The 24,495-nt window shown below is 36.2% G+C and overlaps 2 protein-coding genes across 2 annotated transcripts; one reads left to right on the forward strand and one right to left on the reverse strand.

The window, feature by feature from the left end:
• Positions 1-1,318: 1,318 nt before the first annotated feature.
• LOC132103968 (triosephosphate isomerase A) lies at positions 1,319-5,179 on the forward strand. Its single transcript, XM_059509091.1, has 7 exons — positions 1,319-1,519; positions 2,657-2,780; positions 2,874-2,958; positions 3,090-3,222; positions 3,331-3,416; positions 3,729-3,816; positions 4,630-5,179. The coding sequence occupies exons 1-7, from the start codon at positions 1,408-1,410 to the stop codon at positions 4,746-4,748; spliced, it is 747 nt and encodes a 248-aa protein (XP_059365074.1). The 5' UTR covers positions 1,319-1,407; the 3' UTR covers positions 4,749-5,179.
• Positions 5,180-7,908: 2,729 nt separating this feature from the next.
• Positions 7,909-16,539, reverse strand: LOC132103970 (gamma-enolase-like). The gene is made up of 12 exons (XM_059509092.1): positions 16,385-16,539; positions 14,202-14,287; positions 13,772-13,867; positions 13,558-13,616; positions 12,677-12,746; positions 11,651-11,784; positions 11,329-11,551; positions 11,022-11,219; positions 9,557-9,758; positions 9,375-9,483; positions 9,231-9,289; positions 7,909-8,442 (listed from the first exon to the last, which is right to left on the reverse strand). Exons 2-12 carry the CDS (start codon positions 14,284-14,286, stop codon positions 8,373-8,375), a joined length of 1,305 nt encoding a protein of 434 aa, XP_059365075.1. The 5' UTR covers position 14,287; positions 16,385-16,539; the 3' UTR covers positions 7,909-8,372.
• Positions 16,540-24,495: the final 7,956 nt, after the last annotated feature.

Genomic DNA, 24,495 nt, shown 5'->3' on the forward strand with positions numbered 1-24,495 from the left:
ATTTGAAATAATTAATAACATAATTGAAAACAATGCTGATCTTAGCAATGTTTCTTTTTTAACAGAACAAATTGTTGTGCAAATGTCTTAGGACAGAAAATTTGCATTGGGCACTTTTGCACTAAATAATCTATGACAGAAGAAAATATTATTGGAAAGAAAATCAAATGTCTGAAATGTAAATTAGCCCACAAAACTATGTTAAAGTAACTATGGAAAGTTTAACTGCAGTATAAATTTATAGAAAGAAAAAAGTTTGCTATGCAACATCAGCCCATGCGAAGTGTCTACAAATGTTTAGTCATCCAGGTCAGAATTAATATTAATATGGCAATTTACTAACCAAAGTCTCAAGTCAGAGGCTTTTAGTTCTATCGTGAAGTCACATTGTAAAGTTAATTCATTTAAGTATATTATCACCTACTGCAATCCAAGTCACCTTGAGAAAGTAGATCAGACAGGTGTTTTTTCATTCACTTAAGAAGGAGGACCTGAGACTTACTCTAATCCACTTTCAATAGAGCTTTTCACAGAGAAACGTCAGACAAGTAATTGGCATGTTCCTATTCTCAGTGAAGTCTGTGACTCTGCTTTGGCTGTGAAATGATGAAGACATAATATATGACATATAAAGCTGTTTCAGAACAATATGCATTGTACTGAGTAATATAATAGAAGCTACATAATATAGGCACACTAAGTACAAAAGCATTCAGAAGGGCATTAAAACAAAGTGTAAATAATTCAATAATTAATTAATTAATATTAAAGAGATTTATATGGAACTGATTTATTTTCTAGGTAAAGCCATGTGCTGGTAAGTGACAAAAAATGTTTTTTTTTTAAATGCCACTCACTCACCATGTGATCTCTTTTATATTAAAGATTACAAAATGGTTTTTGGAACATTCTCAAATCATGCTGGATACTAGATAATGTAATTTGCTTCGTAAATGCAAAATGGAAGCTATTTCCTTAGTGATCTCATGTTTTTGGGCCTCAAATTCTTTAAAAATCCATGCGCACAGAGTCATTCTATGCAATTTAAACAGATTATAAGAGATCTGACTGCTCAGTATTCGTAGCGTTTAGCTCACAAAGACTAATAATAATACTTATAATTATTATTATATTTAATAAGCTTACGTTCCATGCAGCTGATTTCCTAGCGAAAGCTGAGTACTTGCCATTTTAATTCGATCGCGCCGACGTGACGTTACTCTCATGACGTGCATTATCTCATGAATATTACTTACGTCGTCGTGACGTTTCTTGCCATCTTCCAATGCCAAAGCGCTTCCTCGTTGAATATTTATAAGCTGACCCTCTACATATTTAGTTATCTAACGGGAGCGATATTCTGCAGTCCAGTTGGCGTGTTTGGTCCGATCGGATTGCCTCGCAATAATGTCTTCAAGAAAATTCTTCGTCGGGGGAAACTGGAAAATGAACGGCGATAAGGAGAGTTTGGGCGAGCTCATAATGACCTTGAATACAGCCAGTCTCAACGATGAAACAGGTCCATGGCGTTCATTTGAAGTTATGTTGTTTAGTCGAAAGAACAATTAAGCTGAAAGTATTTTAGTTTGTCAAATGAACCTATCAGTCCTGCTGTATTTTGAGTATAATCGCTAGAGTTGTTTACAAGCGTCAGAGAGCTTTGCTGCATGACGTCACGTGACACTTTCAATGACTGGAGGCTCGTGTTTGAACTGCTTTTACATTAAATATAAAATACAGTTGATTTTATTATATCATTCCATGTCATCACTGTAAAATATTATTTTTCATAAGAAACGCAATTTTTTTCTTAGGCCTGGAGAAAGCTTCATTATTAGGAAGCTTAATTATTAATTTAGAATTTGTAATCCTACAAACTTTATATTAGGCCTATATGCAGAAAATTGTTTGTTCCCATTCTACCCTGGGAAAATATCTAATATATTCAGAGATAGTCAATAATAATAAATAATTTAAAAAATTAATAAACACATTTTCAAAGACCTACTGCAAATTCTTTATTAATTTCCATTTTTTGGTCCTACAAACTTTATATTTGTCCTATACGTATAGAAAATGCATAAGAAATTGTTCACCAAATAATATCACCAGATATTATGCATAAGAAATAATATCACCTAATATTTCTATAGAAGCCCATTTCATCACAAAAAAAGGAATTGCAACTTTTTCCTCACATTGTTCACAATTCTGACTTTTGTTCTTGCAATTCACAATTCAGTTGCTATCTGATTTATTTTAGACTTCGCTATAAAACTCTCAATTTTAAGAAGAAAAGTCTGAAAAAAAGTGTAAAATAAAAAGATAAAAATGCTGCATGACAGAAACTAATAAACAGGATTATGAAATGAAATGTCAGAATTGCAAGAGTTAAACAGAATTGCGAGTTGTTAACTTGGAATTCAGAGATTTGCTTCCATAATTTGTTCCCATTCTATCTGGAGAAAAACATCTTACAAAAAAATTCAGAGGTAGTAAAAAAAAGTAATAAATATTTCTCACAAAAACTGTGAAATGAGGGTGAGTAAATGATGACAGATGTTTCGTTTTGGGGTGAACTATTCATTTAAAAGTGCTCAGTCTGGCTTTCATAATCATATATCATGACAGCAGTGGTTTTGTCTTCATTGTTTAGAGGTGGTGTGTGGAGCGCCATCCATTTATCTTGATTATGTGAGGTCTAAGCTGGACCAGAGGATCAGTGTGGCCGCCCAGAACTGCTATAAGGTACCCAAAGGAGCCTTCACCGGGGAGATCAGGTATATGTGCTCATTGGTATCTCTTATAGTTTTTATGAACAACCATTTATCACCATCAAAACTCTAAAACCCTATTTCTGTTTTCTGCTTTAGCCCAGCGATGATTAAAGACTGCATTGTCGAGTGGGTCATTCTGGGCCATTCTGAGAGGCGTCACGTGTTTGGCGAGAGCGATGAGGTGTTTTAATCGGAGCCCAAGCCCTTTTACGTCTTTGCTTTTCTGTGTGATGAAATTCAGGCCTCGTGTTGATGCATATCTTGTGCTATTCAGCTCTGTTTCACTCTGATTGGCTGTAATGTGCTTTGCAGCTGATTGGCCAGAAAGTGGCCCATTGCCTAGAGAACGATTTGGGTGTGATCGCCTGCATTGGGGAGAAACTAGAGGAGAGAGAAGCTGGAACCACTGAGGACGTGGTGTTCGAACAGACTAATGTCATTGCAGGTCATTTCAAAACACAAATCTGATGTGACTTTAACATTGCATGATTTTAGGACCCTTTTCATGCATATATAACACTAAATGCCATGATGAATTTTTTATATTGTATAGACAATGTTAAGGATTGGACTCGTGTGGTTCTAGCATATGAACCAGTGTGGGCCATTGGCACTGGCAAAACCGCCACTCCTGATCAGGTTAATCTGTGTTCATACTATCCATCAATCATATCGTTATCATGTTTGATTGCTCGCATTGCATATGTGCACTAAAGCATGGATAATAATTTACATTATACTGTAATTTAAAGTGATTCTGTTTATGATGTACTTGTACTTCATTTGGTGTTGCAACTGCTGCACTCTTAAAAAATAAAGGTTCTTTATTTGCATCAACAACCGTTCCATGAAGATATATATATATATCTCAACGGAAGCTTTCCATTCCATTCTTTATATAAACATATATCTTTGTATAAGTGTTCAGAGTCTGTCATTTGTGTGCTGCAGGCTCAGGAGGTGCATGAGAAGCTGAGAGGATGGCTGAGAGCGAATGTGTCGGATGCAGTAGCCGACTCTGTGCGCATCATCTATGGAGGTGAGTCTGCAGTGTTCAGAACATCCTGTCTTCAATTCTGAGTGACCTTAAAGATATAGCATAGGGAATGTTCTGTCGTCTATTCCGCTCATGTCATTGCACGTCCCTGAAACCTTCTTTTATCTGTGGAACACAAAAGATGTTCAGCAGAATGACTGTGCTGTCAACGTATCATGCAATTTAATGAGAGCAAATAATAATGCACTAAATTGCCTTCCTATTTACTGTTATGCATCTGGCAGATGCTTTTATCCAAAAGCAACTAAGACTGCATTTGAAGTATACTTTTCTTTTAATTGCATGCATTCCCTGTGAATCAACCCCATGACCTTCTTACTGCTAGCGCCATGCTCTACTGTTTATGCGACTGGGATTGTTGTTTAAACTGTTTATTTTACACAATTTTACTTAAAAGTCTTCTTATTAAAGGAATAGTTCACCCAAAAATTAGTATTTGCTCTCAGTTCATTATTTGGAGAAGTGTAGCATTACGTCACTTGCTCACCAATGGATCATCTGCACTGAATGGGTGCCGTCAGAATGAGAGTCCAAACAGCTGATAAAAACATCACAATAATCCACACCACTCCAGTCCATCAATTAATGTCTTGTCAAGCAAAAAAGCGTGTATTTGTAATAAACAAATCCATCAAGTGTCTGGTTAAAATACAAGTTAATATTGCTTTATAACATGTAATGTAATTGAAACTTATCTTTATTGACTAAATGCTGATCCCTTTTTACTTAACAGCAAAAAATGATGCTTTGTTGGTTTTCTCTCAACAATTATGTTCTTCTCTCCTCATTTCACAGGCTCTGTTACTGGGGGAAACTGCAAAGAGCTTGCGGCCCAGCCTGACATTGATGGCTTCCTGGTTGGAGGTGCTTCCCTTAAGCCAGAGTTTGTTGACATCATAAATGCCCGCGCATAGAGATGCTCAGCCATTTTGATGGTCCAAAACCACTGCAGTGTTCAATCAGTGTATACCAGCTTCTTGTTGTCATTCCAGCAGGTCTGAAAGTGTATTTGCGGTTGAACTGCTTTTGCTCACCTGCATGTTAAATGTTCGGGTTGGGTTATTGGACTTGAATATTGATATCAACTTGCTTCCTACGTAAAAGTGATAGAAGAGAGCTTGGGCATGTTAGTTTGTTATTTGCTGCTGCACTCGAGTAAACCGCTGTGTTGTCTATGCACTTCGTGAGCACACTACTTGAAATCTAACATACCCTATTCTTCACATTGATTAACTTAAAAGACTAGCATTGAATGCTTAACTGAGTTTGTAGAGACTTAATGAGCACTTTATCCTCTGTAGAAATGACTACCTCTGTAGAAAATTAAAAACATGTTTGTCCTGTCTTTCTCATAGTGTTATCTCTTGGTCTAATTTTTTTTTTCCTCATTTAAACACTGATGTAAATGCTGTGCATACTGAAACTAAAGACTACATGGTTTTCATCTTTTTTGCATATTCTTACAGATAAGTTACATATTGTATATCATTAAGATTAATCAAGGTTGCATTTATTTGATAAAAAATGCAGTAAAAACAGTCATATTGTGAAATATTATTACAATTTATAATACCTATTTGAATATATTTTAAAATGTAATTTATTCCTGTGATCAAAGCTGTATTTTCAGCATCATTACTCACTCTTCAGTGTCACATGATCCTTCAGAAATTATTCTAATATGCTGATTTACTGCTCAAGAAACATTTCTTGGACATTTACATTATTATCAATGAAGACCATTTTGATGCTTAATATTTTTGGAGGAAACTGATACATTTATTCAGGATTCTCTGATGAATATAAAGTTCAAAAGAACAGATTATTTGAAATAAATGCATGTCTTAACTGACACTTGATCCATTTAATGCGTCCTCAATGAATAAAAGTAGGACTTTTTTCTTTTCTTTTTAATTGAGCAGAATTCAGTGACTGGAGTTTTTCCATTTTAAAAACCCATTAAAACACTCATCCTGTGTTATAATGTTTATAATTGAGTGCCGAAATGGTAAAAAGCCATTTAAATGTCCTCCCCTGCTTTTAACGACGAGAAGAAAACACTCTTAGAGACTCAAGGTTGACGAAAGTAATGACAGCTTTAATATTCTATTACATAAGTCTTTAACAGGCTTGTCAGTGATTTCTTTATGTTCTCTCCATCTTGCTTTCATTTCCTTCTTTCACCACAATAATTTCACAAAATGATGAAAAGATAAGTCATCAGGGAGGAAAAAGATTTCAGGGACGGGAACAAGCCAAGTCATAACCACAAGAAGGGAAAGGGAGAGAGGAGACGGATGAAATGACAAGAAAGGTAGAAACAGACTACAAGTCCATGGAGGCAGAGAATAAGGAGTCGTGTGCGTTGAGGGTGAGACTTTGCTACACAAATGTGAGTGAGTGAGTGAGTGTTTGTCTCTGTTCATGTAAGCATGTCTGTCGGTCGAGTTCTTGAATTAGATCTGTCATTGTAGTTGTTATGTCTCTCACTACTGAATTTAGATCATCAGTCTTAAAGGAGAAGTGAAGAGTGTCATTCCAACTGCCATCACTTATATATTTGGACAAAGGTAGCCCCACCCCAAACACACACCATTAGTTTAGCCAGAAACGTGCAAAGATCAACATATTCTACCTACACATGGCTCACTTACAGATTAAAGGGTTAGTTCACTCAAAAATTAATGGGTTTTACTCACCCATGAGGCATCCTAGGTGTATTTGACTTTTTTTTTCTATCAGACGAATCCAGTCGGAGTTATTTAAAAAATTGTCTTTGATCTTTCAAGCTGTTTCATTGCAGTCAGTGGGTGTTGCATTGCTTAAGTCCAAAAGATGTGAAATAAAAAGTGCCCATCTATAAAAAAAAGTGTCTCACATGGCTCCAGAGGTCTCCTATAGTGACTCTATGCTCTATGTAGAGATCTGATGCTCCCTGATCTGCTTCTGTTTACAACAGTGAGCGCAAGCTAGAATAAAGTGATTATTAAGTTTTGAATATGGATATTTTTGGTACAAAAATGCATCGAGTCGCTACAGGAGACCTCTGTTATACCCACGGAGCCATGCGAGACACTTTATTTCAAAGAAGGGCGCTTTTTATTTCACGTCTTTTGGACTGTAGCAATGCAACACTCACTGACTGCTAGAGCTTTAAAGATCAAAGACAACTTTTAAAAATAACTCCAACTGGATTTGTCTGGAAGAAGGAAGTCATATACACCTAGGATGCCTCGGGGGTGAGTAAAACACAGTCTTATTTTCATTTTTGGGTGAACTAACCCTTTAAGTGTTTTATTCGATGCCAAAAAAAACTTCCACTTCCACTCTTCAGGATGGAGATTTTAATTAAGAGTCATTGCATGAGAAAATCAGTCAGATGTATGAAGATTTGGTGGCTCTTTAATGTAATTACTCTTATTAACAGAAGTGATATATGACCTTTTTTATGTTCGATCCTTTAGATTTCATTCTCTTTATTTTTATGTATTATATTTTTTTGCTATGTTGATCTATGTTGGGAACCATCAGACAACAATGTCATGACACAATCACACGAGGACATATTTTTAGACCTTCCAAATAAATGACAAATATATACGTTAACTTATGGCTAAATTTGGTGTTGTTTTAAACAACGAAGCATCTTTCTGGAAATAAATATACTCTCCACACATTATTTTGAATGTTTAATTTACTAAAATGAGTAAAACTCTTTTCTTTTTCTTTTTAAATCAGAGGTTAGAGCACCCTATTTTCATATTTGACTTTATTTGTCGATTTGATTTAATAACAGTTTTTTTCAAATGGCTCTTTTTCCTCATCATGCTTTTGGGTCAGAGACAGACACAAAAAACAGCATCTGAGAAAGAGAGTATTGTTTGATAAAAAGCATCTAATGCCCTGGGCAAACAACTTTCATAAACTGTCTTTTAGAGTAAATACTGGACCCTGAATTTTTCACTGTCAATGTCATATTAGCGTGACTTTCCCATTGAAAATCCCACTGCTGCATAAATATTCAGGAAACTATATATATATTTTTGCCTACTTCTCATGCAATGAACCATAAACATGACATTTGATTTCTTTAGCTTGGCAGGTCAACCTACACAGTGTTTTATATTTCACATACATTTCACATCTAAACTGAAGCTTAATTGTAATTTTGATTAAAATAAATCTCTACTTTTATTCCAGTCTTTGCCTTGTTAAATTCAAGGTCCATTTTCTGTATCATACGCATGCATGTCCACCCTGTGCACATGTTTTGCCCTTCAAGTAATTCAGTATCACTCGTGCATAATGTTAGTCGCTCCAGGATCTGCTGTGCATAAGTTTTGGTCTATCAAAGCCTGTCCGTATTCTGTTTAAATATATATTTGGAGTGTCTGAGTAAGTCATCTTTTGTATATCAGTGCAAATAGTGCTGTTTTTATGCATTTTGAATGATTTTAGGGGCGTCAAGGGCAGTCAGTCGGTTCAGTGCAGTACATGTCAGTTGTTTTTTGATTGATTTCAGTGTGGTGCTGTCATTATCACAGAGCGCTAGGGTTTCTGAAATTGTGCCCGGCGAATCGAGCCTGATCGCCCAATTCTTCTTCAATCCTGTGAGGCAGAAAAAAAGAGACAGATTGGCAGAGATGGACATGGATTAATTATACAGGAACAGGAGGTGACAGAGAAACAGCTAGAAGACTGTAATCAACAATGTTAATCAAAGTAATTATTGGTTTCTTATGTGGCCAACGCTATTTTTGAGACTGAGACTTTTTCACTCATGTGAGTCATATTCTTTTGTATCTGCTGATGCACAATCAAACATTTTTACATTTTACTAAAGAAAATGTCCTTCATTCCATGGAAGTCAACTTTTTTATTTTTTATCATCCAATTTTTTAGAGAATGAAAAAGCAAACAAGTTGTGCAAGATGCTCAATACTGTTAGATACTTAAGTATGAACAATTATGAATTAATTTATCAATTAAGATAATTGTGGCTTTAGCATTGTTACTGTATTGACTTAAAACTAAACTAAAATTAAATCCATTGCAAAAAATAAACATATTTTATATACTTATTGTTAAATGAAATAAAGTGAAATAGTAAAAAAAGTAAATAAAAAAAACAAAAACTTCAATAAAAATAATAAAACATAAAAACCTAAAAAAAAGGACAAAACATACAACAAAATTACTAAAACTTTAACAAAAATAAAAATGAAAATTGAAAATATATTACACTGGGCTTTACAAATCTGCTTACAAAACACTTAAAATATTATTAACAGCCTATTGAATAAAAGCACAAACCATGTGACAATTGTGGGGTGGGGGGTTCAAACTGATATTTTTACTGCATTGCTCAAAAATAGTAAGATTGAGTCCTCTATTACCTCATAAGTTGATTGTATTTTGCGAGACGCTCAGATCTGCACGGAGCTCCTGTCTTTATCTGAAAAATAAGTGAGAGAAAGAGATAAAGTTTGTTCGTTTAATCAAACGTACCACATTTACAGATGATATATAACTGTTTGTACCTGTCCAGTGCAGAGTCCCACCACTAGATCAGCAATGAAAGTGTCTTCTGTCTCTCCTGAGCGATGGCTGACCATCACACCCCATCCGTTGGCTTGAGCGAGCTTACATCTGAGGGACACACAGTTCAAAACACTGCAAAACACTGGTACTAAACATGATTGACATGTTTACAGTTACTCACGCCTGGATGGCCTCTGTGACGGTGCCGATCTGGTTGACCTTCAGGAGCAGACAGTTGCATGCGCGGTCTTCCGCAGCTTTCTCTATCCTCTTTGGGTTTGTCACAGTCAGGTCGTCGCCCACGATCTGGATCCCCATGACTCCTGTCATGTTAGTCCAAGCGGCCCAGTCGTCCTGATCAAATGGGTCCTCAATGGACACCACTGGCGATTAAGATGGGAACAATAGATCAATCATTACTTTTATATAGCAAGGATGCATTCAACTGATCAAAAGTGACAGTAAAGACATGTGTAAGGTTACACAAGATTTCTTTTTCTAATAAATGCTGTTCTTTTCTATTCATATACATATCCCTATAAGCAGCACAGCTGTTTTCAACATTGATAATAGTAAGAAATATTTTTTGAGCAGGAAATCAGTATATTAGAATGATTTGTGAAGGATCATGTGACTGGAGACTGGAGTAATGATGCTGAGAATTCAGCTTTGTATCACAGGAATAAATTACATTGTAACATATTCAAACAGAAAGCAGTTATTTTAAATATAAAATTTCACAATATTATTATTATTTTTTTTTTTTACTGTATTTTTGATCAGTTTTGGGTAACATGAGAGACTTTTTTGAAAAACATTTTTGAAATATTTTTCGAACAGTAGTTCACAGCAAGTGAAAGTTCTCATATTTACTAGTTTGACATGATCCTGAAAGGTTGGATGTAACTTTGCAATGAAGAAGGTTGATAAATAGTTATATTTCTATTCTCATGCTGACTTAATTTAATACATTTTTAAGTGTTAGTTTAAAGACTGTGATAAAAAATGTTTATTTTAATATTAATAATAATACAATTAATTTCAATAGTGACAATTGCTCTTAGACTTTCACTATGCATTACTTAAAAACAAGCAAAGAAGAAATTTTTTTTTTTACAGGTTTTAAATTTGAGAAGTTTCCAACATACTTTCCATATTTTCCAATAAACTTCAAAGTGACTTTATTAACATTTTTTGAACCTCGACAACAAAATTTTTCAAAATTGATATTTATACCTCATCTTAAAGCTGAATAAATAAGCTTTTCTATTGATGGATGGTTTATTAGGATCTGACAATATCTGGCCGAGTTACAACTATTTGAAAAAATGCAAAAAAATCAAAATACTGAGAAAATCCCCTTTGAAGTTGTGCTAATGAATTCTTAGCAATGCATATTACTAATCAAAATTTAAGTTTTGATATATTTACGGTAGGAAATGTACAAAATATCTTCATGGAACATGATCTTTACTAAATATCCTAATGATTTTTGGCATAAAAGAAAAATTTATAATTTTGACCCAAACTATGAATTTTTGGCTATTGCTACAAATATACCCCTTCGACTAAAGAATGGTTTTGTGCTCCAGGGTAACATTTAAACTTTGAAATTTCCTTTCTATCTTGTTTTATTCCCAGTTTACCTGGATAATCATTGACAAACGTCTGGTAGATCTCTACGAGCTCATCACTGGTGATGTGTCTGTCTGGGTTTGGAGGGGACTTGAAGTCAAGGTCGTACTTCCCATCACGGTAGAACTCAGAGGCGGCTACATCCATGCCAATCACGACTTTATCTGTGAACCCGGCCTTGTCTATAGCCGTCTTTATCAACTCAAGTGCTGTGGAGGCATGATGGAGAGGCCAACAGAACATAGTAATGGATAAATTCATTATGATGAAATTGGATCACACACTCAGACGATAAGGCAATAAAGCTTAAGCACACACCTTCACTGTTCTCCAGGATGTTTGGAGCGAATCCTCCCTCGTCACCGACGTTGGTGGCATCTTGGCCGTACTTCTCCTTGATGACACCCTTTAGAGTCTGGTAGAGTTCGGCTCCGACACGCAGGGCGTCACGAAATGACTCCGCCCCCACAGGAAGCACCATGAACTCCTGCATGGCAAGCTTGTTTCCAGCATGGGAGCCTCCATTGATTACATTAAAGGCCTGATGGATGAATAGAGAAGAAGTGCTTAGTCAGTCTAAGAGAAAATACCTACAGATGTGAATTATGAAGTCGTGCAATTAAGTAATGAAGTTTCGTACAGGAACTGGCAGCACTAGTTCTGTGTTTCCTGCCAGATCAGCAATATGACGATACAGAGGGACGCCTTTTTCTGCCGCACCGGCCTTGCAGATGGCCAGAGACACTCCCAGGATGGCATTAGCACCAAACTGAGCTGTAGACATGATCAACACATACGCACCAATTATTGTTTTTTTGTCAGTGTCAATTATATGCTAGTTTCAATGTATAAGAGAAACTAACTCATATACAGTAAGTAAACCTTGAAACAGTATTGGAACAAGAGATGAATAACATTTTTATTTAAATCTACACTGCCATTCAAAATATTTTTTTTTTAAAGGATGCATTAAATGAATAAAAAGTGACAATAAAAATTCTGTTTCCAATAAATGCTATTCATTGAAAAATGTATCACAGTTTACACAAAAATATTAAACATCAGCATTTTAGAATGATTTGTGAAGGATCATGTGACACTGAAGACTGGAGTATTGATGCTGCAAATTCAGCTCTGCATCACAGGAATGAATTATATTTTATAAAATATTTTAATAAAAAAACAACAGAAAAGTCCCTTACACATCTTTTAGCATACTGAATCCTATGGATAAGGTATAATATTATCACGTCTTCCCAAAACACAACTTTCTTTAATCATTTAAATTTGGCACGTTGCAATTGCTAACAAGCAATGGCATCGCTGACATCAAATGTAGCAAAAGATTTTTCAATAAATACGTTATAATTTGGTCTATTCTTATAGTTTGAATGGCTTCAGAAGTCTTTGAATATAGCAAATGAGTTGCATGCACAACTTCATCTTTTATGCTGCTTTTGTGTCCTTCTAGGTCATTATATACTTTTATCACTTAGAAAAGAGCAGAGCTGAACATGCTGCTTAACATCTCCTTTTGTGTTCCACATAATAAAGAACATCATGCAGGTTTGGCACAACATGAGGGTGAGTACACGATCACAGAAATTATGGTTTGGTTTAACTATGCTTAAAAAATATGATGATTTTCTCATATAAGTATACTCACATTTGTTCTCTGTGCCGTCCAATTCGATCATCATGTTGTCCAGTTTCTCCTGTTCCACCACACTGATCTCCTTAAGTTCACATCATAAAGATAAAACTCTCCAGGTTAATAAAATCCAGTGCTTGACTGATGCTGGATGAAAATGTTGTCTATCATTAGCCCTGTTTCTGTTAACCTTGTTCATGTCAAATCATCACATTTTTGGTTTTAGCTTTTGCACTGCAGACATGGGAGTATTTGTAACTTAAAAAAAGACATAAAAAAAACGAAAGAATGGCATGTGCAGATCGGAATGAAAATCAAGACCTGGATAATAGGAGATTTTGTGTCTCTGCCTTTGGTAGATTGGTAGCAGTGGGACCTGTTTTAAAATCTCCTGTTATTAGTTAACGATTATAAAAAAATGAAAAGAAAAAATGATTAAGAAAGTGCAGGGGTGGGATCTGATTCTGATCCCATCTGATCGGAATCTGATCTGTAAAACAAACAAACAAATAACAAATAATTAAATGAACAACTGCTTAGAATTTAACTGTAAAAAAAAACGTGTAAAAAAAGTGGCGACAAACTCCTGAAGAAACTAACTGCATGGAATAAAGAAAAAAAAAACATAGGAGGCTGTAAAATAATGTAAATCATAGTAAAAATGCATTAAATAACAAACTGTTGTAGTCAGCTGTGCCCCTATTGAAACCACATATAAGCTGCAAAATATTTGATGATTTAATTTTTTTTCTTTTAATCTCATGTACTGCATTTATTCCTTATACCTCCATTCAATTCAGATTTTTTTCTAGAAAATATGCTTGTTGAATACTGATTGTTTGGTTATTATTTATAAAAAGGATGTTCATTAAACAAAACCTTTCTCTTTCACTTACAGATGCGATGAGGGCTGGTCCGAGAGTGTCATTAATGTGACCAACAGCCTTCAGTACACCTTAAAGCACAAGAAAAGCAGACTGAAGATAAAATAAACAAAACTATCACAGAAGGCTTCAAAAAGATGATCTATTTAATTTTAACTGATGTAATGTTTTATATAATGATGGTTAATAGTGCCAGTATTACAATGGACCATGTGTGATCCCTAACCTTTGCCCTTGTAACGGCTCTTGTCTCCATCTCTGAGTTCCAGAGCCTCATAGATGCCTGTCGACGCTCCGCTGGGCACCGCAGCCCTGAACAGACCTTAAAAACACACCGGCACTTCAAATCTGTCATGCATTTACATAATTGCATCCATATCATACCGATAGATCTGTGTTGACAATTTCATTTTCATATATTTCATATATTTGTCTCTTAAAGTAACTTGCATTTGTTGCTATAAAAATTTTTTTCTTTCATTTAGATTTATTATTGATTGTATTTTGCACTTTTACACATGCTTTCAATAAATATGTTTTAAAGAAATATGACATTTTTTATTTCATTTACATTGTACACAACAGATATCCCTCTGCTTTTAAAATCCAGGATGGCATTCTGCTCAGCCCCTGTTGTAGAGAGACTATTGATTCACCTTTATCAGTCCTCAGGTCCACCTCCACTGTAGGGTTTCCCCGAGAGTCCAGGATTTCCCTGGCGACGATGCTCACAATGGACATCCTTAAACACAGAGAGAAAACAAGAGACAGGGAATGAGCTAAACCACTGCTGACTCCAATTGGACAACGATGTGTCCATAGCATCCTTTGGTTGACCTTGCATGAGTGAGATAAACAGCTAAAAGTGAGCGAGTCCTCCAGCATGTCAGAACGAACACTGTTTTGTTCTACCTCTCTTTCTACATTCAAAATGCTGCTTAAATGCAAAAAAATAAAAAAACATACTTTTAGGTGATTAACTAGGGTTTTTAATGGACAATCACCATTCAGTCATTAAGAACCAATCACCAAAGATGTTTCTCTTATCCACTAGTACACAAAATGGAGCGTTTGTCAATTTTTGTTGAGTAAAAAATCAGTTTCGAGTTTGGTGCATAAAGAGCTGAGTACATTGCTGTTGTCAAAATGCAGCTATGTTTGGCTTTCTGTGTACAAAATGCATTAGTGTAACATGAAATGCTGTTTCGTTTCACTTAGTTCACATAGTTAATCAGGTTTACACTTGGCGCCGCATAGAGTTGATAAAAATGTGTGTTGGACCTCCAATCTTGAAGGAATGGAGGTTTTGTTTACCCATCCAATGCTTTATCAAACACTCGACAACACACAGCCATTTGCAACCTATTTTACTTTCTATAATGTGTTCAATTTTGAAATAAAACAAAGGGAAAACAAAATTAGGGCGGAATTGGATCATGACATGTCCTGTACAAGAATGTGAGCTAAATCAATAACGAAATAGCTATTCGGTTATCAGTTATAGGGTAAAAGGAGGATCATTTATTGAGCTCTTACTCAAGTTTGATTAAAGATTAACATTTGGAATAATGTGCTCTGATGAATCGTTCAGAACAAGGCCAGGAACTTGAATTAAGTAGCCTCAATAGCATCCATTTTGACTTAACCCTCAATGTCTACAACACATCATACAAACACATCACATCAGGAGTGCCAATCAATCGGATGACTTTAAAAATGGAACAGTTTTTCTGGAACATTCAGTTCCAATGATACAGTTCGAGCAACGAAAGTGAGATGCCACGCTGGCAGCCAATGAAAACCCAGAACATGCAAATTGCATTTAAAGTATGCCACAAGACAGGGCGCACGTGTCACCTTGCTAATGGACTGCACCGACCACCAGCGTTTAAACCGGAGGAGGAAGAGGAGGAGAAAGAGGGACTTTATTTGTAGTGTCAACACTGGCCTGTATGCCCGCAGGTGCCACGGGTCCGAGCATCTCAAGATCGTGCATCTAAATCTAAAACCGGCAGCTGCTAATTTGCGCGTGCCAGTGAGGTACTGCAGCAACCGCGCTGTCACCAGATATACAGAGGGGAGGGGGGCGATCTGCGGAGGGTGGGGTGGATAGCGCAGAAGGTGGCGTGATGGGGCAAGAACAAGATAAATAATTTAACATCCCCTTGGCGAAAAGAAGAGCTTTCTGGAGCATCGAAGCGAGTAACGTAAGTGGCGCGGACGGCAATGAGAACTGGCGATGGCTCGTTCACGAGCGATCCGTTCTTTTTGCGCGCGTCACGTGACAAGTACGACTCGGAACTCGCAAGGTGAACTAATCGTTTTTCCCCTCATAATTTACAGCATTAATGACTTTTTAATAATTCAAAATGCGTGAAAATATAACATTTTAATTAAACTCCGCTCAAATTAACGAAGTGGCTTATAAATATGGGAATAAAATAAATAAAATTACCGATATTACAACGAGAACAGATTGGACACATAGAGATAACACGCGTAACGTTATATACAGTAGAAACAGTAACGCAGACACATAGTGCGGGATCCATCTGGCCGACCCTTTGCCAGCGGGGCACCAGAAATGACCGCCACCCAAATTCGCATTTCTTGCACCCCAAACATAAGGAGTGAGTCCGCAAAGGCGTGCTCTACAAGCAGATGTCTTGATATCATAATTAATAATTGCTTCTAAAGCAATGCAACATTCTCAATATCAAGCACACAAAGAGAATAACATGTTAACCTTTAAGACAAACCATCGTCAGGACCGCGCAACAGATGCATTAATGATGCTAAGGTGCAAAAGGAAGAATAAAGGCTTTGGTGCGATGATTACCTGCTGTCAGTGCGCGTAGCCTTGCGTTAGGCGAGTCTGGAGGTGTCGAGCTGCGGAAGAGAGAGGCAAAACAGAGAGAGTGGGTGGAAAGCAGAATGAGAGCGAGATGAGAGGAGAAACAGAAGGGGGAGGGGATGAAAAGATGAGTCAGAGGAAGATGCTGAGAATTAGAGAGGAGAGGAGGAGAGAAAGAGGAGGATGAGTAGGTCAAGGCGACAGAAAAGCGAGACGAGGTGGGGAGACGACAAACACAGGGTGCTGCAATGTTCCTCTGTGACATCTGGTAAAAATAGATGGAGGAATTGGGTGTACAGAAGCATGGCTAAAATCCTCCTGTGTTGGTATAGGGAATGCAAAGCTTATGATGAATATTAAAATAATGCTAAAGTAATACAACAACTTTAGGTTACACAGATGGTCTTAATAATAAAATATATTTGTAATATTAATTTTCTTAATATATGTTCCTTATTTTATTGTATGCTTTTATGAGTGCACAATTTTCTTAAAGGGGTGGTTGATTGCGATTTCACTTTTTTACCGTTAATTGGTTTGTAATGATGCTGTTTGAGCATAAACAGTTTCTGCGAAGTTGCAGCGCTGAAAGTTCAATGCAAACGGAGATATTATCTTTTAAAATTCTGGCAGTTAAATGCCTATAAAAACGGCTGGTAAGGGACTACAATGAGCTTCTTCCCGGGTCCGTTACGTCACGAAACCCAAATAAATCCCCACCCCCGGGAACACGCAAAAAAAGAGGGCGAGGCTATGTTGTACTGCTTTAGAGAAGAGGTAAATAACAGTAAATAACAGTGTCAAGGTCCAGAGAAGGTACAAGGATGCCATAAGGATGCACTGTATTATTTCAAATCAAAGCTAATTACACGTAGAAACAGGGCATCCTTGTGGAGCTGAGGACACAGAAGAGCATATATCTTTTCATATCTGTTATGGACCTTGACACTGTTATTTACTTGGCAGTCTATGGGACAGTCTCAAGCCTCCAGGTTTTCATCCAAAATATCTTAAATTGTGTTTCGAAGACAAACGGAGCTTTTACGGGTTTGGAACAACATGGGGGTAGGTGATTAATGACAACATTTTCATTTTGGGGTTGAGTAACCCTTTAAATCAGAATGAAACTGTATATTAAAAATTATCAGAAGCCGTAGCATTTACAAACAACAGCGTATCTAAAAGTATGAGGCAACAACAAACAAACATGCCATTAAGAGCCGTGAGTTCACAGGTTCTTCGTGATCCTCTTCATTAATATTCTCTCTAGCTGTGTCTCATTTAGAAGGCTGCGTCCTCCAAAGGTCGCATTCGAAGGCTGCACACATCATCGAGGTTGTCTCATTTTAGAAAAGCAAGTAGCACACTCCGAATGAGACCTTCGAATGCAACCTTTTTTCACAGGAATTCGAAGTATACATGAGGTGTATCCTTCGCTGCTTAAGATAACCCACAATTCTTTGCGTCGACATAAATAACCGTTGTTTATTTGAAAAAATGGCAGCGGCAGATCTACACACAAGCGGAGATGTGGTGTTTAAATGTAAGTATTTTAAAGTTCTTCATTTTTTTAAAGTTTAATTACAAGTGTGGTAAACATGATTACAAGTGTTTAGCTCCTCAAACATTGAATAAAATAAAACAAGAAAAAACATTTTCTTTTCAAATTACTTTCCAAATTTAGAAATAATTTTCCTAATATTTTTTTATTTAACAAGTGTGAGAGCGCAACGACTCTATGTGTTGGCATAGCAACGTGATACTTCCGGTTTCCTTTTTCGTCCATCCTACAAAGGCCGTTTAATCCCAGGGTTATGGACACTCCGTATACGCATCCTAGAGAGGATTCGACCTCCAGAGGATGCGACCTCCGGAGGACGTGGCCTTCTAAATGAGACACAGCTAGAGTCTCAATCGTGCTCAAATCGATAAGCAATGAGGACGTCATTGTTTACAATACAACCGGAGCACATTCTGAGCTTGAGAGGGCCGGGATGTTCAGACGTGCTCTAGAGGCGGTTTAGCAAATCACAACGCACTGAGCCAGCTGACCAATCTCAGCCCATCATGTATTTCTGAGGGAGGGGCTTCATAATAACAGGAAATAATCAAGGCTTTTGACAAAGAAGGGACAGATTAGTGTGGAATAAAGGTAAATTATAAAAAAAAAAATTATGATTTTTTTAAAAAACGAAGCATGAACACATGTTAGACTGCACCCCATAAACACAATCAAGCATAGAAACAGACCAGTCACAACCACCCCTTTAATAAAAGTTTTTTTTATTTTTATTCTTTACTGAAATTAAATGTTTCACTGCCTCTAAACCCTCTTCTCTGGATGTTGCATATTTGTTACCCAAAAGCCAAAAAAAAAAAAAAAAAATACCTATATTACATTTTAAACTATTTTATCTTTTCTTTACAATCCAGTAAATTTCCAATGGAGAAAATTAAGCTCTGTCCTACATTTTTTCCCTTATTGAATTTAGAAATAGGTTTCATTAAAAGTAAAATGCATTGCAGCTGTTGTTGACAAAAAAAAAATTATTTAACAAATATAGTTATAGTTGCTTTCTATATTAAACAGAATCTCTCATTGTGAGAACAGTCAAGTGTGTGCTGAATGACAGATATAATTAAAGAAACAGAATATTAATATATATTGTTTTTGTATATATGTGAGTGTGAAATGTTGGACTGTTTATGAGACTTACACAAAGAAGAGTGAAAGATAATCTGTGATTACACTGTTTATTTTAATAAGATTATTTTTCAGGGAATTGGGTCACACTGATCTTGACACTACATACTTGGCCAGTCACAGTTACATTTGTGATGCTTCAGTGTTATGAATGTTTTTCATGTTTTTACAATATATTTAACATGATTAGAGAGTAGCAGTAATGTTTCATTCTCGATCGACAAAGACCGTAGCCAAGATAAATTCAAAACTAAGAGTCACATTGTCAAGTCTTTTAAATGAAACTTGTCTGTGTGAATTTGTTTGTTTGGACTAGTATCTTTGTGATTTGGACAAAACTGTTTATTTGTCCTAACATGACTTGTTAGTTGCTAATTTCACAAGTGAAAAAGTGGAAACACCTTCAGGACATTAACATTTGCATTAAAGAATTACGGACACAGAAATAGTATAGGTTTACATAAAGTTAAATAATTATTATGTTTATTTAATCTCTACATAATTGCAATTAAGTGGTTTAGAAAGTGGTTTAGATCTGTCAGTAAAATTCATTTTAGGATTTAAATACATTATAAATTGCAACAGTTAGAAGTTAAAAGTTAAGTTTTCACTTCACAAGACATTAATTGATGGACTGGAGTGGTGTGGATTGCTTGTGGATTATTGTGATGTTTATATCAGCTGCTTGGACTCTCATTCTGATGGCACCCATTCACTGCAGAGGATCCATTAGTGAACAAGTGATGTAACGTTACATTTCTCCAAATCTGTTTGGATTAAACAAACAAATTCATCTACATGTTGGATGGCCTGAGGGTGAGTACATTTTCATTTTTGGGTGAATTATTCCTCCTATCTGCCTACATTGGTCAATAAGAAATCCCTGACCTAAAATTTGATAGCATGTTGGATCACTGTATATAACCTGCCAACAGGATTCAAGGATAAATACCTCTTTGTCTCTTTTAAAAAAACACTCTTAAAAGAAAGGTCTTTTCATTGTGTTGACATCAGAGCCTGGCTGAATAAACATATCTGTACATATTCTGTTGAGTCATGGCTTTCCAGCAATTCACTTTAGCAGGTCACTGTTCTGGAGAGTCACAGCACGACTGTCAAATATTACTTTGCATTTCTTTCACAGAGTTGTCTGTTTGTACTTCAGAAAAAAATCTCTCTCTCTCTCTCTCTCTCTATATATATATATATATACAGCAGCATCTAGAATAAGAAATCCGTCGTCACTGTTGACGTTTCAACATTACTCTGCATATTACTCTTCACCCTCCTTCCAACCGGCAGGCGTTACAGAAGCCTATGCTCTCGCACTAGTAGGATCAGGAAGAGCTTCTTCCCAGAGGCTGAGACACTTCTGAACACCACACCACCAATCTAACCTGCACCTGCTTTATTACTGCACTGGTCACAGTACTTTACATACATGCACTACTCATATTTTGCACAGACTGCACACTATTCTAGCTATTACTGTAAACTGTCTAAAGTTGTTACTGTACAAAGCACAGTAAACTATTTCTATAAAAATATCATTGCACTACTGTTATTTTGCATATAATACATTGTTTAACAATACTTTTGCACACTCATTCAACTGTTATTACCACTGTTCTTACGTTGCTATTCATAATGTGTATATAATACATTGCTCTGTTCATAATGTACATACAATCCCTATATTTGCATTCCTATTTATATTCTGTATATACTCTGCTCAATACTGTATATAGCAACTCCACTGTACATTCTGTATATCATAGCTTCACTTACTCTGCACTTTTATGTATATAAAACACTATATTCTTGCACTTCTGGTTAGATACTAACTGCATTTCATTAGCTCTGTACTTGTACTCTGCATATTGACAATAAAGTTGAATCTAATCTAATAACTGCTAGATCCTGTCAATATAACATCCTGTGGATATGTTACATCACATTTAAATCAATAATACAGTTACTGCAATCAGTATAGTTACATGATAAATATGTATTTCTAATGAAAGTTTTTATTTTTAATACAACTGAATTCCACCCAAATCATTTTAATATGCTGATTCAGTTCTCAATAAACATTTGTGCTGCTTAATATGATACATTTAATATTAACTGTGATACATTTTCTTTCAGGTTCCTTTGATAAAGTTTAGTTGATCTAAATAGCTCACTATTCTAAATCACTATTATCTTGTAATATTCTGAAAATAACATTTAAAGTCCTACTGAAATTAAACCAGCCAAACTCCAAACATTCGAGATGTGATAAAAATACAACAATCAAGTATTTGGAGCAATTTCCTCTATGCCAGATTTCCACACTCACCACTAGAGGACACCATCAACACATTTCTGATTTTCTGACACCAGAAAATTACTTTCACCCTAAATCATTACTCTGGTTAAACCACTCAAATAGTAAACGCACTCTTAATTTTGCAGACAGTCTCTTTACTAATTGTTTAAATGTTTTACATTAGTGTTTCCCAGTCTCCTCCTAAGATTTTATTGTCAGGCAGTTACTGAAGTGATCTTTTGTTTTCATAGACTGTGTTGAACATTACTTACTCTGAAAGCTCTGAGAACAGAAGGTCTAAAAAATTCCACCTCAACTTAAAAACTTGAGTTTAGCTGCTGACTAATATTATACTGACTTGAAAAAAATATAAATTTAACTTTTAAGGTTTATAATCTATGTTAATTCCTTATGAGAATATATATCTTTATATTGTAAAATATATGTATTCCAATGTGATCTACAAAAAAATAAGACAAACCCAGTGTGCCTAAAAGCATTATGAATTAATAAAGAGCGTGCATTTGACCTGTTTTCAAATGTTTCCATAACCGTTGTAGGTTGGGGAAAATTATTCGTTATCTCTTCCAATGACGCATGCATCATTATTTATTTATTTTTAAATCACGATTATTATTTTTTTCTTTATTTACACACCTAAATTACATACAGTAATGTGTGTTGTATTTCATAGTGTGAAGCAGTGGGGGCTCTAAAGCTAATGCACTATAATGAACATCCTTTGTTTACTAACACAAGTACAATAGGTCCATGTGATCAAATTAATTAATTGTAATGCTTTGGAATATAATGGGGGTGGGGAATATGAAGATATGGAAATGGTAAAGCCATTATATTGTAATGTATATTGAATGTGTCATACTCATGCTCATTCTGGGAGCTTTGACCAATTGCTTTCCTTTTCCTCATGTTTACAATGAGCATTGTGCATAACTGTCAATTTACAATTAACCAGCCGACTGAAGGATAGCAAGTCAGAGCTGCAAATATGAACTGGCAAACCTGCAGTAGCTAATACAAGGGGGCAGAAATCAGTTCATGCAGGTTTGCATGATTTAGTATTGGGTTCAGACTGAGATTAGGGGGGGGGGGGTCTAGTTGTCTGGCATATTATGGGATGTCTGGGCCAATTGGGAGGGGGAGGGGTGGCGCTGGGTTTGAAGGGAGTGAATATCACATTTGGGACTGTTCGTTCATTTTTGTCTCTTTATGTTTAGATGCTTTTTCTGGCTTTGTGGTAGAAGATTCACCTGTGAGATGATGATATTTACATTTCTACCTCATGAAGCAGGAAAATTGCAACATGTTTTTAATCATAGATCATAAAGGAACTTTAAAACATATGCTCATGAAGCACGAATATAAATATTACTATTTTCAAAGATACTTAATGTACTACGTCTTCATACAGCCAAAGCCTACAATAGTTGCACAAGCAAAGTTGAGAAATGATCAAGCACGGTCACTGAAATTACTGCCCGTTTGCTTTAATTTTTTGGTAAAAATCCAGTGTTCCTTAAGAGTTTATCGGTAGCCATCTCTGATGGTGTCCATATGTGGCTCTTTCACCTAGTTATGGCGTCACATTCGGTTCGGTGTGGGTTGGGGGAGGAGGAAACTAGCAGAGAGAGCATAAAAGGAGTATTATGGTATTCATTTTAACATGCATGGTAATCTGAAACCCCTCCCTTACACCCCCCACCACCCCAAAACACACACACACACACAGAAACACCTCTTTCTTGCATATTGCCATGACAACTGCCAGCACAAGAAGAATATTATGGTCTGTGTTTTCTTTTGGATGAGACATTATTACTGGATATTTGGTGCTTTGGAGTATGGAGGAGGGGTGCGCCTGAGTGAGTTGTCATGACGACCATCTCTATATTTCTTTGATATGTAATTATGCTATATGGTGCCTACCACTCCCCACCCCCCAAGAAACTACATTTGTTTCCATATATGTACTTGTGTGCATTTTGATGGATTTGATATGTGCGTCAAGAGCCATCAGTGTTTGTCATTTTACTTCTCTGCATCCAGGTGGATGATAACGGGGTGAAGATGGCAGAAGGTATAGGCTATGTTGTTGATATGAGGAAGACAAACTACAAAATGTCTCAACGTCCCATCAAGACACTATAACTTCTGAAGGCCTTGAACAAATGGTGGCAATTACATTTGAAGCCATTATACAGCAGCATTATCAATGTGAGATTTGAACTCGTCTTTAAGTGAGACCTTGAAGCTTCAAATCCAAACCAGATCTACACTTTTAACAATGAAAGTTCCAAAATGGGGTTTTTGCAGTGATGCCACAGAAGAACAAGTTTTGGTTCCCTAAAGAATGGTTCAGTGAAGAGTTCTTAAGATAGCCATTTATTTCTTAGTAGGAAGAACATTTTTAGAATCTAAAGAACCATTTTCCACTATAAAAACCTTCTGTGGAATTTAAAAGTTCCATGGAATGCTACACATTTTTCATGGAACCATCAATGCCAATAAATAGCCTTTAGTTTTAAGAGTGTATTATCTTCTATTTAAACTCATTCTTGGACCACAAACCAAAGTTGGTTGCATGTGCTACTAAATAGTAGAGTGCTAAAATGCCATTGCCATTAAGTTTGGATTGTTTATGCCGTTTTATACGCTCGCATATGTCTACTGTAAATACAGAACTATAATAAGGAAGCAGTTTGGCGAGGAGCTGCTAATCGACTTTGTTTTTTTACCCTCTCTCACTTCCGGCTCAGTTCCCGTTCATTCTATTTTCGGAGTTATGATTATTGTGGGATGTCAGTGACTATGTTTATTATTATGGGATGTTAACTGAGGTGGGAGGGGTAGGCTGTTTCCATGGCAACTGTTGCTAAGGGCATGGTGGAATGGGGAAGAGAGGGTCTGTCTTTGGTTGTTGGGGGGGGGGGGGGTTGTTATTATGGTCTGTATGTTGCAAGGTAACTATGCGCGTGGGGGGAGGGGTGGATGTCTGTATGTATGTGTATGTGTGAATATGGGGAGGGAGATTATTATGGGATGTCTGGCCCCTGATCTCTT

This window comes from Carassius carassius, chromosome 25 (assembly GCF_963082965.1).
Source record: "Carassius carassius chromosome 25, fCarCar2.1, whole genome shotgun sequence".
NCBI classification, from domain to species: Eukaryota; Metazoa; Chordata; class Actinopteri; order Cypriniformes; family Cyprinidae; genus Carassius; species Carassius carassius.

Coding starts and splice junctions, on each gene's coding strand:
- LOC132103968 (XM_059509091.1), top strand. CDS start 1,408: ATGTCTTCAAGAAAATTCTTCGTCGGGGGAAACTGGAAAATGAACGGC. Junction 1,520..2,656: donor CAGTCTCAACGATGAAACAG/GTCCATGGCGTT, acceptor TTCATTGTTTAG/AGGTGGTGTGTGGAGCGCCA. Junction 3,817..4,629: donor TGTGCGCATCATCTATGGAG/GTGAGTCTGCAG, acceptor CTCATTTCACAG/GCTCTGTTACTGGGGGAAAC.
- LOC132103970 (XM_059509092.1), bottom strand. CDS start 14,286: ATGTCCATTGTGAGCATCGTCGCCAGGGAAATCCTGGACTCTCGGGGA. Junction 12,747..13,557: donor GACCAGCCCTCATCGCATCT/GTAAGTGAAAGA, acceptor TGTGAACTTAAG/GAGATCAGTGTGGTGGAACA. Junction 9,484..9,556: donor GTCACAGAGGCCATCCAGGC/GTGAGTAACTGT, acceptor TGTGTCCCTCAG/ATGTAAGCTCGCTCAAGCCA.